Genomic DNA, 14,174 nt, shown 5'->3' with positions numbered 1-14,174 from the left:
CTGACTCCGGCGAGCTTCAACAACGTTCACTACGTCACAGCTGCGAAATGCGAAACACTATATTCAAATACATCACGTCACAATGACGCATCGACGCTGGGGTTTAAGCGCGAAATTAATATCTGAAGAAAATGACACATCTTGATATATTTTTTTTCTAATAATGAACCAATCGCAGAAAATTCATCAGCTATAAAGTTTGGAAATAATACTGTGCTCAGTTTGTAGCCATTTACTCTGCTTGTTTCTTTTTATTTTGTTGTTGTTGTAGTATCCTTTCAATAGCCCAATAACCCCGTGGCCCAAGAATCACGGCGGTGTACTTACAGTGTCGTTGCTGGTGTTGTACACAGGGGCCGCCACTGTGGTGTAGAGCGGCGGATACTGCAGACAGGGTGGAAAGCGATAAAAGGTGCGCTTTAGTAAGGAAACGTAGAACGCATGCGTCATTATCACACTTTGCGTTACATAACATTCGTTATTAACTGCGAAAAGTTTTGGAGGATTGCGACACGATTTCGATAGAGAGGGAACAAATCAAGTGCGAGGCTTAAACACCGGCGATTCCTTTTTTAGCTTCTTAATACACCGACGAATTGCGACAATATTTAGTCTTTTTTACTGAGGCGCGACATTTTTTTTCACATAATTGACAATGGCCCAGGGTAGATTTTTACACAGCCTCCACTTTGCAAAGCGGTATAACCGGGCATCCCTAAGGTGCTCTCAGTACTACTTATGTCTATGACACGATAGGTCACATGACGGTGAAAACTAGAGCCGAATGTAGCAGTTGGCACAAGTACGATGCGGAAACTTTATTTCTTTTCCTTGATAGCGTGTAATCAACAGCGATTCCTCCGCTCGAATATATGAACGCTTTCTTTTGTCGCGGTGAACGTCATACCTCATATCGCGCGTACATTATAAGCTTAATGTATACTGCTGGCTACGAGAAAATGTGCAAATAAATAAATAAATAAATAAATAAATAAATAAATAAATAAATAAATAAATAAATAAATAAATAAATAAATAAATAAATCACAACAGGGTTATCACCAGTTCCTAAAGCCTATCCTCTATGGGCTCGATATTAGACACGACCACCCGCTGTTGCGCGGATGAAATACTAATGGCGCTAGTGTTATTCACGTAAGCGGATCAACAGAAGAGTTTTACCAAAACAACAATCAATATTTAATAACGTTTTGTAAATAACCCTCTGGAGCATTTCTTTACTAGTGCTTCGTTTCCATCAAGTTTACACCACGATCTGTTTAGATACTGGCTTGGCACTTCATTAGGTATTTTATTTTTCCTGTTTTCCTTTTCTGTCTAATATTTTGGGATAACCGGCCCTTTCAGCGGATACACTTCCCGACTTTCACAGCTGATCAAGACGAAGACAGCGAATGCATTTTCATTTTTCATCCAGAAGCTTTTCATGCGTCTCGATGCAAGGTTAAAAAGAAAGCATACGTATACAAGATGCCTCACTTGTTTTATGACGCAGGGTAAACGTTCGAATACCAGTAATAAAAAAGGACAGGCTACAACGCTGGACAGGTTAGAGTCCGCTTTGGTAGGAACCCGCACTCCGAATTAGGCGTGAGGTGTTTCATGAATTAAGCATAATTGTTACCCGATGCGCGCTACGGTGCGGCGCTAATTAATTGGCAAAGCTTAATTGGTAAAGCACCGCACGGGAGAGATGAGGACGTGGGTTCGGTTCCCACTTTCGGCCAGTTGTTTTTTCGTCCACTTTAATTTCCCATTAAACCTTACTATTTCTACGCTACAACTAAACGTACTAACTTCCCTACGCCCTCTCTGGCTTCGATGTTACATTGCACGGTTGTGACAAAATAAAAAAAAATCGGGCTCCGCGATTTCCTTTGCAGTTCTCTCGCTAAATTTTCAATGGACAATTATTTTGTGCCTTGGGGGGCACAAAATAATTCGGGCGCACAAATAAACATAGAGAGTTTTCACGTGACGTCCCGGATTCGGCCTCTCACCGCAATAGGGCGCCAACATGGCGGCCACAGTGACATCCGTGCACGGTGCTATTGCGCGTACATTGTTTCGCTCTTTCGCGACAGTTGTTTTTCACTGCCTTATCCTTGCTACCGATTCGTCGCTCGGCGCAAGATGCGCCCGTCACCTTGCGACGCTTCCCGTTTACGCAGCTTACCGAAGGGCTAGAGCCCAAAGATGGCGGTCGCCATGACGTCAGTGCTAACCACCTATAGGCGATCTTCACGTTTGTAAACAAGTAACCCACGATTTCGCTAGCACGCAGGCTCAGGTTCATAATAAAAAATAGAATCACTTTTCTTGCAGTCCCTCGTTGGACCACTTTAATTCGTCGCTCCAATAATCTGTACATTTCATTATCACTGCAAGAAGGCTCAGGACAAATGGGATAGACTACCACAACTACCTAAGATTCGCGGTAAAGGGAACGGCACACGCCGCTGTCTGCACGACGTCGTCCCGTTGCGGAGCAACACCGCACCGTTAATTAATTTGCACGCACTTTTTTCTTGGGCGGCCTTCGCAGGGCCTCGGCCTGCGAGGAGGAGCGGGCGTGACGCCTCAGGGTGGGCGCGTCGGGCTGGTCGGCGGCCACGTATTCGGCCGAGGTGTCCTCGCTCACGAGAAGCGCGTCCCCGTCACCGTAGTACGAGGGCTCGGGGTCCTTCTTGCGGAACAGCCGCTGCTGCAGGATCAACTTGCGGACCTGCGCCTTCTCGCGCTCCTCCCACAGCCAGTCGGTCAGCTTCGGCTCCTGCGCCCGAGAGCGTGCGTTGTGATGGCCGCGGAGCATCGGGGGGAGGGGGTGAGGAGGTCGGGAGAAAGGGAGCAACACCGAGGCTCCGTCACCTCGTCGGGACCGTGGCCGCAATGAAGCGCCGGCGTTCTGAGCGGGGAGGGGGGAGAGAGGGGGCGCAGGCAGTTTGGCGAGGCCAGTCATTGGAAAACCAAGCCACGTTTACGTGAATGGGACAGCGGCGCATCTCTGACTCACCGCATCCACTGTAAACGGCGCTAATGCACTATAGAATGGCGTATTGCGGTAAAGGGCCAGGAGAGTGAAAGAGTGATTAAAGGGGGCTAGGTATGTGCGAGAAAGACGGGGACAAGAAAAGAGAGGGAGAAAGAGCGAGACAGAAAAGGCAGGGAGGTTTACCTGATGCAAGTTTCCGATTTGTTACCCTGCACTTGGGTGGGGGATATTGGCGTTGGAAGGAGGGTAATGAGAGAGAGACAATAAAACCCGAAAAACAAATGGTGGGCAAGCTTACAACTGGTCTATTAATGTCAGGTAACGTATATATATATATATGTTCTCACTTAAATCGAGGTGTAAAAGAAGGAAAAAGGAAAGGGCGAGGAGGGTGAAGATGAAGATTGCGGATGTTCACACAAGTCAGTCGAACACATTACCAGCGTTCGTGGCGCATTTTGAGCGACAGAAATTTTCGCTTCAATTGGCTGTACACATGGCATGCTAACACACTTTTCTCTTTCGGCGATAGTAGAAATCGCGTCTTTATCTCACATACTTGTGACAGCACGCTGAAAATCTCGGAAGCAATGTGTGGGGATTCGCGTGATATTTGTTAACAGCCACTTACACGTGCCGTCTTATTAAGTGATAATTAAGCGCTGTTAATCAGAAAATGAAACGATTACTAGCAATGCATATTTTCCACGTTTACTTCAATAGCATATGATACTCAATAGCAACCAATTTAGCGAAAACAAAATTTTCTTGCTGTTCGCCTATAACCTCGAGACAACATGCAAAATTAGTTTTGTCTGGGAGTACGGCGCTTAATGCTACAGGCTGCGCACCCAAACGGAAATGCCGATTATCTATTAATTTCTTCGTAACTAACGTTAATTATATTACGTTCACTAACCAGTCCATATCGTAGAGTGCTATTGCTCCTAAAAGCACACATTTTGTTTGTGTTTTCGCAGTGATATATTTATACATTCATTTTTTTCCCACAACACAGTTCAAGATTAGAACCTGTCACCCAGTTGCTCCTGCTCATTGTCGTTATCACAGTTGTGATAAACGATAAAAAAAGACAAATACCGTTTGATTGCATGTCGTTTAAAGTTTCTCTTTTCTTTTCTTTCAGAAAAATGGGTGCTGCTAGATTTGTTATACCTCCAACGTTGTGCAGTGTACTTGCTGAGATCCCCTTGTGTGTTTCTGCAATCGCAATCTGCAATCGCACTAAATGCGTTGTCGTTTAGCCCCGTTTCTCCTACTCGTGCTATATAGCTCTTGTTGGCTTCCCTATATGCGCATGAAAACAAGTAAATATACGAATAAATGCGATTAATTGGTGAGGCTATGTAGGCCTTGAAGCCACACAGTGGGGGGATATACTATACTGGACACGCCCTAACAGAGAAAGTAAAAAAGAATAAAGATGTAAAGAAGAAGGGAGTCGGCGCATAGATCTAAGCAAACGAACGCATTATGCCTCATGCCTCCGAAAAAGTGGAGGACACACGACCCGGATTCAATCCCCCAACCTTGCGACGAGCTGGAGAACGCTTCGCAGACGCAGTCGAAAGGTGCAACGGCACTTTTTCGTCTCTTCTGCGCATCTCTCCCAAACTTCCCCCGAAAAAAAAAATGTCTCGGGAATGTCTCAGCCACATGCGCGCCACACGACACGTATATAGTGCGCAACTGCAGGCGTCCTGAACCACACCTCGGTCTTAACGAAAAAAAAAAATAAAATGGAAGACGCTCAAGCTTCGCCTTTAAGAGTGGAACGCGATAGCAAAGATCCCCGACTACGCTTGTCACGCTTCCCGGCAACTGCAGCTTATGTGAACCGTAACGTTTACCGGGAAACGCCTGGCGACGAACGCTATGCACGAAGGCCAGCTTTGTGCTGGAAACGCGCTTCCTTACGTGGGCCGATCCCGGAGGTTGTGCACAGCCACTCCAAACCTCAAACGGCGGTTGGGAAAAGGGGTTTGTGTTTGAGTTACCGCGTAAGAGAATGGTTTTTTCCCGTATATTCGAATAACAGTACAACGTTATCACGTTTGTAGGTTGCGTGTAAGTCATACTTTAAGAATTTTCTTACTCATTTTACTTTGAGAAGTTCAATTAATTCAACTAACGCCGATGCGCCACACTGATGGCCTGCGCGGCCCGGGATGCCATGTTTCGGGTTAATTTTTCACTAACGGTCAACGCCGCCGACGCCGATACCGGATTTTCTGCTACACGGGGCCCTTGACACTGGCGCGCTAGAACACGGTTCGCGGATCGCACATACGCTGCTGTGAACATCTCGGCCGAATTCTGCAGTCGTGCATGGCGCGTGGGACTCGCAAGCGGAGCGCAATTTCACCTTTTTTCTCCAACACTTGTTTTTCCAACAAAGCTTTCTCCTCACCCATTTCGAAGTTGCCGGCGGCTGCCGTATTTCGCCATTGAGCAAATGCCCAGATACGGCTGCCATTGGCCGACAGCTGACACCAGTCAAGAAGGGTGTTTGGATCAGGGCGCTCCTTCCTACTGTTGCTGTGAATATTCACTGACGCAGTTTGCTAAGCGCGCAGAAGTAGGCGAAAAAAACTACGTTTCGAAGTTTTTATAATGCGTGGACGGACGGACGGAAAAAACTTTAATGGAAAAAGGACCTGCGAGGTTGCCAGCCCGGGCTCAGGCCACCCGGGCATTGTGTGCGGTGAGGCATAGCCTTGCCACCGCTGCCCGGGCCCGCTGGATAGCCCATAATTGGTCGTGTAGTTCTGAGCTAGTCAGAGCGCTTAGCCATCGCTCCTCGAGAAGGTCCGGTTCTATCTTGTCCTCTACGTATACTGAACCGATCTGTGTGCACTTCCACAAGATGTGTGCCATGTCTGCGTGTTCGTGTTTGCAGAGCTTGCAGCTTGCGTCTGGATATTGTGTTGAATTTATTCTGTTTAAGTGTACTGGGTTTGGGAACGTTCTGGTTTGCAATCTTCTCCAATCTGTTTCTTGAGACCTGTCGAGTTGTTTGTGGGGTTGTGGGTATGCTTCTCTTTGTTTCGTGTAGTGTGTCAGTATGTCGTGGTACGTGACCAGTCTGTCCCTGTCGTCTTTTATCGCTTCTTCGTCGTCCTCGCCTCCTCCGTCTTCTCCATCGCCTCCGCCGCAGTCCTTTCCTCTTCCCCAAGGGTTGCGGGGTGTTGGGCCGTCACTGTCCGTGCCGCGGTGGGTTAGTGTTCGCGCGACTCGGTGGGCCTTCTCGTTGAGGTTGGGAGGGGCATTCATGGTAACTTCTCCCATATGTGCCGGGATCCATTTGAGGTATTTGGGTGTAATTGTGCCGTTCTTAAAGTCTTCTGCTCTGTGGTTCAGGATTATGGCCGCCTCGGTGGAGACCCAGCCCTTTGTGAAATTCCTAATAGCCGTCTTCGAGTCGCTGATTATTGTTCTGTATTGTTGCCTACCGCTGATTATAGCCAATGCGATTGCCGTTTCTTCCGCTGCCTCCGACGATCTAGTCCTTACGGAGCCCGCAGTCACGGTCTTTCCTTTCGTGCATACGACCGCCATTGCGAAGAGGGAGTTACCTTTGTCAGCGCCGACACCACCATTGTCGTCCCTGTTTCGGGGGTACCGCGCGGCGTCTACGAAGAGCACCCCCTCCCGCGCGCCGTGATTTTTGAGAATCGTTTTCGTGCGGCATTTTCTTCTCTCGACATTGTGCACGGGGTGCATGTTCTTCGGGATATTTTCCGTGTTAATTGCGGCTCGGACGTCTGGGTGAATCTGCATCTTGGGGCCGTTCATTCCGTGGTAGTTTATGCCGATCTTTTCCGTGATTTCTCTGCCCGCCTTGGTTCCGGAGAGTCTTTCAAGTTGCGCGTGCTTAAGGGAGAAAACGACTAACGCCTGCTCAAGCTTGCAGAAGCCAGCCTAGGGACTTAGCGCTGGCCACACTGCTTATCGATTTGTTCCGAAAACTCAGCCAGCCTAACCACGCCAAACTTAACTGTCAGACCAGAAATCAAAAGCGAGCGCGTGCTTGTGAGCACGCGCTCGCTCCTGACCGCTCCTGGCTGGGCCTCCTTGGCAGACATCGCTTCGTGTCAGCGCTTCAAAACGCGCAATCTCGGCGTGTCGTGTGGGATAAAGTCGGAGTGAAGAAGTATACGTGAACGTCCAAGATCAAATTTGAACTGCACGCCACGGTGACTCAACAGGCGGAGTATTCTGGGCTCTGCCGTAGCCTTAGCAGTGAAAGGCACTCAACAAGGAGCGGGAGCACCGCAAGGGATATCTCTGAGTGCCAATAACTCCGATTGAAGTAGCTCTTCGCTGCAAAGTATTGGGGAAATAGCGCACTTCAAAGTCAAATGCTTTTCCCGCCTTCGATAAAAAGTGTTGCAGGACCCCTTTAAGGAAAGCGTATATGGTTCTGTCTGGTCCGTTTTCTCTCCCTGAGTCGAGCTGCGTAATTCAGCCTACGTAACACAACGTTTTAGGAAAACTGAAAGAACGCATTTTCTCTACCTGCAACGCCCCTTCTTCACAGTCTGTTGCTATTGGGACAACGCTATTGAGTTAGGGGAGAGAACGCGTTGCGTAACCAACTTGAACGACTAATTTTCGTTCACAGAAGAAACAGACAGAAAAAATGAACAAGGCGCGAATGAAAGAGAGAAAGGAAGGAAAGGAGGAGAAAGTAACAAAAAAAGGAAGCAAGAAAGGAAGCAGTGAAAGAATAAACCAATAAAAAGGAAAACGACAAAAAGAAGGAAACAAAGTAATGAAAGACGTGAAGAAAACAAGAAACAGAAGGAACTTAAAATAGGAAGCAACGAAATATATGGAAGGAAGGAAAGAAAGATGTAGGAAATATGAGAAACATAGAAGGAAGGCAGGAAGTAAGAAAGGAAAACAGATAGAAAACAAGTAAATCAAAGAGGGAAGGAAATTAGGAATGAATTAAGGACGCGAAGAAAGAAAATAAGGCAGTAATTCAGAAAGCAAGAACAGGAAGGAAATAAAGAAGGAAAGCAAGTTACGAAGCAGGGAAGGAAGAAAAAGTTGAGTAACGCAGGAAGGAAAACACGTAGAAACAAAGGAAAATGTAAATAATGAGGAAAATGAAAGAAGGAAAGTAAGCGAGGCTGGGAAAAAAAATAAGGAACGAAAGAAAGGAAGCCAACGCGGGAATTCTAGGTAGAAAAAAGATGAACGACAAAGAACGAGAACACAGAACGCAGCAGAAAAAAAAAAAACGAACCACACGGGATGGCGCGATGACGGAGATGGCCGCAGTGAGGCAGATGCGCGATTCTCGCGGCGTTCGTCGCCTCTTCGAGGCCCGAGGAGCACAAAAGGAAGAACGGGAAGAGCGTGGGAGGCGAGGGAGGATGGAGGGGACAAACGGCAGGGAAACAGAGCTCTCCATTTTGCGCTTCCGGTTCCTCCTTTCGCAACCGTCCCAATCTCGCCGCGCACACGAACAATAGGTGTGCGGTGAAGGCCACAGGACGAATCAAGACAGAGACGAAATTGTGAGGAAAAAAAAAAGAAGGAGCGAGAAGGGTACAGAGACAGAGAGAGAGACAGCAGTGGAGGAAAACGAACGTGGTGACTGAACAAAAGCAACGCGCGTGTGTGTCTGTTTGCGTGTGAAAAAGATAGGTACCAGTGTCGTAAACGATTCCCTTGTTTGACGCTGGCTAACGCGGTGGCGTGACCGAACGGAAGCAACGAGTGTGTGTGCGTCCGTGTTTGTGCGAGAGAAAAATGTGCAAGTTTCTCAAACGCATCGCCTGTTCTTCACGCTATGGTGCACAGTAGGTGCGCGGGCTGTAAACTTGTCGATGCGCGCTGTAAGACGTAACAAAGAAACGGAAGCAAAATGGCGGACCCCAGAGGGAATCGTAAACTATATACGCGATCTGGCCTGCATGCTGCATCTCTCTTTCGTTTCTGCTCATTCTAGGGCAGTTTTTTTTTGAAAGCTTGCTTACCGTCTGGGCTACCGTGTAGCAGGGATACAGTTGCTTGACTAAAGGAAAGAAAAGGAACGTCGCCATCGCACTTTTAGGTTGGGTGGCAAGCCGTTTCTCAACGCAGAGACCAAAGGGATCAGGCAGCTGCGGTCGGGGCAACGGGCAAGTTTCGAACGAATTATCGGAGAAATCGAAGCCGCGGTCCGAATGAACCGGAAATAGAGGCCACCGGTGAGTAACCTATGCTTACGTGCGACAGCGGCGACTGGTAAGGTCTTTTTAGTCTTTCGATTAACATCAGTTACGGATAATCGACATGCCTGACATGGTGAACGGTTGTGCAAGGACTGCGCAATATGAATTGCAAAAAAAATGTTGCAATATGAAAAAAAAAAGATATACGAGAGCCCTGCACCGACCGGCCACTTCGTGATGTCAGCTTTTCCTTCGACGCTTCTCCGCTGAATTTTTCCGCAATGCGAAAACGTATTAACTAAAATAGCTGTGAATTTCGCTGCAGATGTTTAGCACTTACTTCACGAAACTGGCGCAATACACACAGTCCCCAGCAAAATGTTACGCTTCGAGCGCCACCTGAATTCTGCAGTTTTACATAAAGTTGTATAAAGTCAACGATACAGTAGTTGATATGTTAACTTTTTAAATCGTAACGCTTGTGATCCATCACGCACATGTTACGTCGACACCGATATTAGGTATTGTCAGAAAATATTATCGTTTTGTACAGAACTCCCGATACAATACCTTGATATTGTCGGCGCAGAAACAGGTGAATTTTTTTAGATGGTCACTCACTGTATTTGTGGTGCGGGATCTATGAAGAGTTAACTTATATATGCACAGCGCGCGCTAGTGGATCTTGAGCATTGGTTTAGCGGAACCCTTACAAGAAATCGCGCAACACGGACAACCATTGCCTTTGGCTGGGACGATATCGACACGCCGTTCTTCAACATTAAAGCAAGCGGTTTCTATGACGCTACCGTAAAGTTGTGTACACCGTTGAACACGGGAAACGCGTGGCTCTATACCCAGCCCTGCATAGCGACATCATGGCGTTGTTTAGCCTAAATCTACATTCAGCATACCGGACAAGGGGGGCCCCCTCTGTTGTCGAGCAAATGGCCAGCGCGCACGATGCCCTCTCGTGTGAGTTTTCTAATCTCTACGTCACAAGCCATGGCCTCCGAGATGGTGCCGCACAGCATGCGCCAGCCAATCTCGGAAGCCATGTACGAGCACGAGGAGCAAGGAGAATGCCCATGCGAGCAGGCTTTCGTGAGCATCCAATAGACGCTGCAGCGTAGTCACGAGAGATTACGAGAGATTACGAGAGCGAAGCGTCCGAGGGACACAGCACGTGAACAAGCTGGCTGCGTTCATCCATGTAGAGAAAGATTTGTGCGTCCGCCATGGTTCAAAATTTACGCGCCCTTGTTAAACGGATAGCGAGGAAACAAAAACTTAACCGTGCTGCTAAAAACTAAAAAAAAAGAAAATTGTATCAAGAAGTTTAGAAGTGCACACTAACACCACGAAGGCTAATGTTATCGCCTTTTCTAAAACAACAGGCACATTCCGGACAATCAATCAATTTATATATTGGTAATGACTCATAGTATTTGCTACCGACAACACTGCGTTCCTAGAGGCAAAATTGGATAATAGATAAGCACCTGTTATTCACAGTGCATACAACCTCCCTACTCCGCAAAAAAAAATCTATACCATAATTCTGCAAACTCCGCCCATTAGGACATGCAAAAGAAAGGACGAAACTGACATATAATATAACGCTTTGAAAGGTACTACTAAGTGCAGCCTAACACTTTTCTTTTTCCAAAAGCCTCTAGAGAGTGTAAGAATACCGAACGAGCCATTCTGCGATATCCTGGAATTTTCTCAAAATACTTCGGGCCCTCATTCAAAGTTTTAATACCTACGTTAGCTACAATGTAGTTTTCGTATTGCAATGAAAGATATTTCGTCCAAATCGGTCTTACAGTTGCCTCGTGAAAACACGCCTGCGTAAACGTATAGGAACAGGCAAACCAGCGTCGGTCCCGAAGCTAAATGTTCTTGAAGTTTACCGCTTCAATAACAGGAATGAACACCTTGATGCTCTGTCCCAGGAAGAATGCTGGAGACCGACTAAATCACGAAGCAAGCATGCACAGAAGGCGTTCCTTTCTTCGCGTGTGCATACAGCGTATGCGCCTACCGTCATGTCACCGTAGACGGGGGTCCAGACGATGGGATGCCTCCGGGACAGCACCATGGGGCGGCTCATGACGGGCACGTATTTCTGGGTGACGGAAAAGAAGGCGTTGAGGAATTCACTTCTGCTGACTGTACATAACGTGATAGCATCGCAGCGTTAACGTGGATCATTACGCGATACTTGGCATCGTGTTGGTTTACTATAGGCGCTCAGAGAGTTTCTGGTGGTGTACGCATAGGATTTATTGCCGATGACAGTGAGTATTCAATGGTATATGGTCACAGTTTCAAATTTTCTACTCCTTTTGTTAATAAGCAATCAATTACCACTCTTCTCCTCACATTGATCATAAAGTTTGAAGTTAATTTACATCGCTGACGAAGAGGTTCCATATAAGCTATATCACCTTTTATGTGACCAGTTAAAATCATTTTCTGAACAAGAAACCGTAAGGTTAAAACACAAGATTTTTTTCTTTGGCTTTTTTTTGTGGGCAATGCAGTGTTTGCACAGTTGTGCTGAAAGTGCCGGTGTAACCCCTGTAAGGCTCTTGGTACGAGCCCAGCTAGCAGAATGTCGTTTTTTCTTCTTCTTGTAGAAACAACGTTGTGGCAAGAAGGTTGGACAGAGCCACGAAATAGTGTGGCAACGTGCAAAAAGAAAATGCTAACGCATTTAAATAAATGTACTAAGGCGGCAACTATCTGCGGCCTCGCTGAAGAAAGAAAGAGGGAATATTTTCGCAACGCCGTTGTACGGGAAGTCGTATAGCTCACCAGTACTTGCTCCCGAACTTCCGCTAGCGTCGTCACGTGAGTGTAGTAACCTGCAACGAGAACGACGGACAGAAACTTAGTGAGAAACGACAAAAAAAATGCTAGAAAGGCATCGCTTTTGAGAGAGAACAAAGTGTATCGGTGACGGCCTAGGCAAATGCAAGTTTCTTCCGAGAGATGCGGAAAACGCTCTTATACCACGTCACGGTAGCAAGCAAAACAGAACTGACGAGAGACACACTTGGCAGTAAGTGTGTCAAGTGCACCCTGTCGTCTCCTACGTCCTCGCCCGCAACGCGCTACGTCTCGCAATGGATCACCAGTGAGCTCAAATCACCCCTATTAGTGAAGCCCATTCCACACCATTCCTGTCTCAAAGACCGAGGCTGCGAGACAACTTCGCATTCTAGCACGCACACTATCCTTAACATAGTGGAATACCACACATGCAAGGCCCACAAGACTGCACAGACTAAACCTTTCACTGCAACGCAGACCTCCGGCCGGACTGCACCGGCACGAAGCGTCTCTTCTGTGTCGGTTGTGGCTGGGAGTTGCTTCACGGTAGCTTACTCAGCACTAATTGGAATGGCTGACAGTCCTGCATGTTATGTTTGCGGATGCGAGGAGAACATTGACCACTTATTGTGCCACTTACCTCAATTTCAAGCACAAGGACAATCTTTGTCGACACATTGAGGAAATTAGATGATCGTCTTCTGAGTGAACAGAATACTAGAGCAGCATTCCCACCAATCATCGGCTCAGAAGGCAGTTAAGGCAATTTTGTTCTTTCTCAAAACGTCTGGTTTGCACGAGCGGCTTTGACTTAATTGCTCTTTCTCTCCCCCCTACTTTCATTCCCTACCCCCTGTGCAGCGCGGTTGAGGTGTCCTCTGCTGAGAGACAGTTACTGCGCTGCACTTTACCCCAACCTTTCCTTCCCATCATCAAGAATCTCCTCCTCTTTGACTTAATGACCTGTCTGTGCACGTTTCTATACTCTCTCCCTCTCCCTTCTGCCTCTTCCCCTTTTCCCTTCTCCCATCGTAGGATAGCCAACCAGACTCTTGACGAGTTAACATCCCTGCCTTCCTTATATCTCTCTATCTTTCTTTGAAAACAGTACTTACGTAAGCACTTCGCAACGCACTTAAGTCACTTACAACGTGCAGACACCAATTGAAACTGTTCATTCACGTACGTTCCTCGTGGCAAGTGCGTCATCCCTATTAATAGCGTTCCAGTGATTGCAACGCCATAATGCAGTAATGCATGAAGCACCCGCTAAGCGGTCCGCCTAATACGCCTCGATGCGCGTTCGTAGAGCTGCACAACGTTCTCCCTAAATTCGGGAGTCTAAACATTCACCACACGGAACCAATAAGCGATGTCCAGAAACGTGTCAACAATGTATGTCTGCTGGAGCCAAAATGCCTTTTTCTTTTTTCAAGCGTTGCAGCTTCTCCGCGACCATACGATCCTTCAATTAACGCGCGGCTTAGAAGACGTTGAACTCAAAATAGAATCTGAAGCTGCGCGAATTGGCACGGAAGCATGACATAACAGCGCATGATGTAACGGTTTTTCTACGTTAGTCGGTGTCACCTGAGTTACATCACGTTGAACTGAAAAGCCGTGGGCTCTACGGGGTGATCATATTTAAGTTTCCGAAAATTAAAAAAAAAATAACCTGTGGCATGCAGATATCGCACACTTCTTGTCCTTGAACTGGATTATTTGGAGAGGCGGACTTTATTAACACGAAAAACTGAAACAATTATTCTATTAACGAACAAAACTTCACTAATTGCCTTCTTTATATAGTTACCTTACGGCAGATAATTCAACTTGCCAATTGCAGACTGCGAGCGTTGAAGACGTATCCAATTCAAACTAATCTCCAGAATGAAACCAGTTTCGAGATATTATTTCTCAAAGTGTGGGACCAAATACGTGGGCGTTGAGTTACTTTTGTTCTTTAGTGCATACAAGACGGTGTTTTGTTAAAAAAGTAAGTGGGACAATAGCGCATTTTATTACGACGACTCTCATGGCGCGTTTCTACAAATTCCAAGATACAGGTAATTACAGGAGGTCGCTGGGAGAGGCCTTAGTCCTGCAGTGGACATACTATAAATGGCCTGGTG

The 14,174-nt window shown here is 46.9% G+C and overlaps 1 protein-coding gene across 1 annotated transcript in view; it reads right to left on the bottom strand.

Moving 5' to 3' along the window:
* Positions 1–14,174, bottom strand: part of LOC135897132 (voltage-dependent calcium channel subunit alpha-2/delta-3-like) — a 197,675-nt gene that overhangs the window by 45,467 nt on the left and 138,034 nt on the right. Inside the window, exons 13-16 of the mRNA XM_070540876.1 lie at positions 12,025–12,074; positions 11,249–11,332; positions 2,543–2,794; positions 328–384 (exon numbers count right to left, since the gene is read on the bottom strand). Of these exons, the coding sequence (XP_070396977.1) occupies positions 328–384; positions 2,543–2,794; positions 11,249–11,332; positions 12,025–12,074 (443 nt within the window). The remainder of the gene's footprint in view (positions 1–327; positions 385–2,542; positions 2,795–11,248; positions 11,333–12,024; positions 12,075–14,174) is intronic.

This window comes from Dermacentor albipictus, chromosome 6 (genome assembly GCF_038994185.2).
Source record: "Dermacentor albipictus isolate Rhodes 1998 colony chromosome 6, USDA_Dalb.pri_finalv2, whole genome shotgun sequence".
Lineage (NCBI taxonomy): Eukaryota > Metazoa > Arthropoda > Arachnida > Ixodida > Ixodidae > Dermacentor > Dermacentor albipictus.
This window is presented reverse-complemented; position numbering and strand designations above follow the sequence as displayed.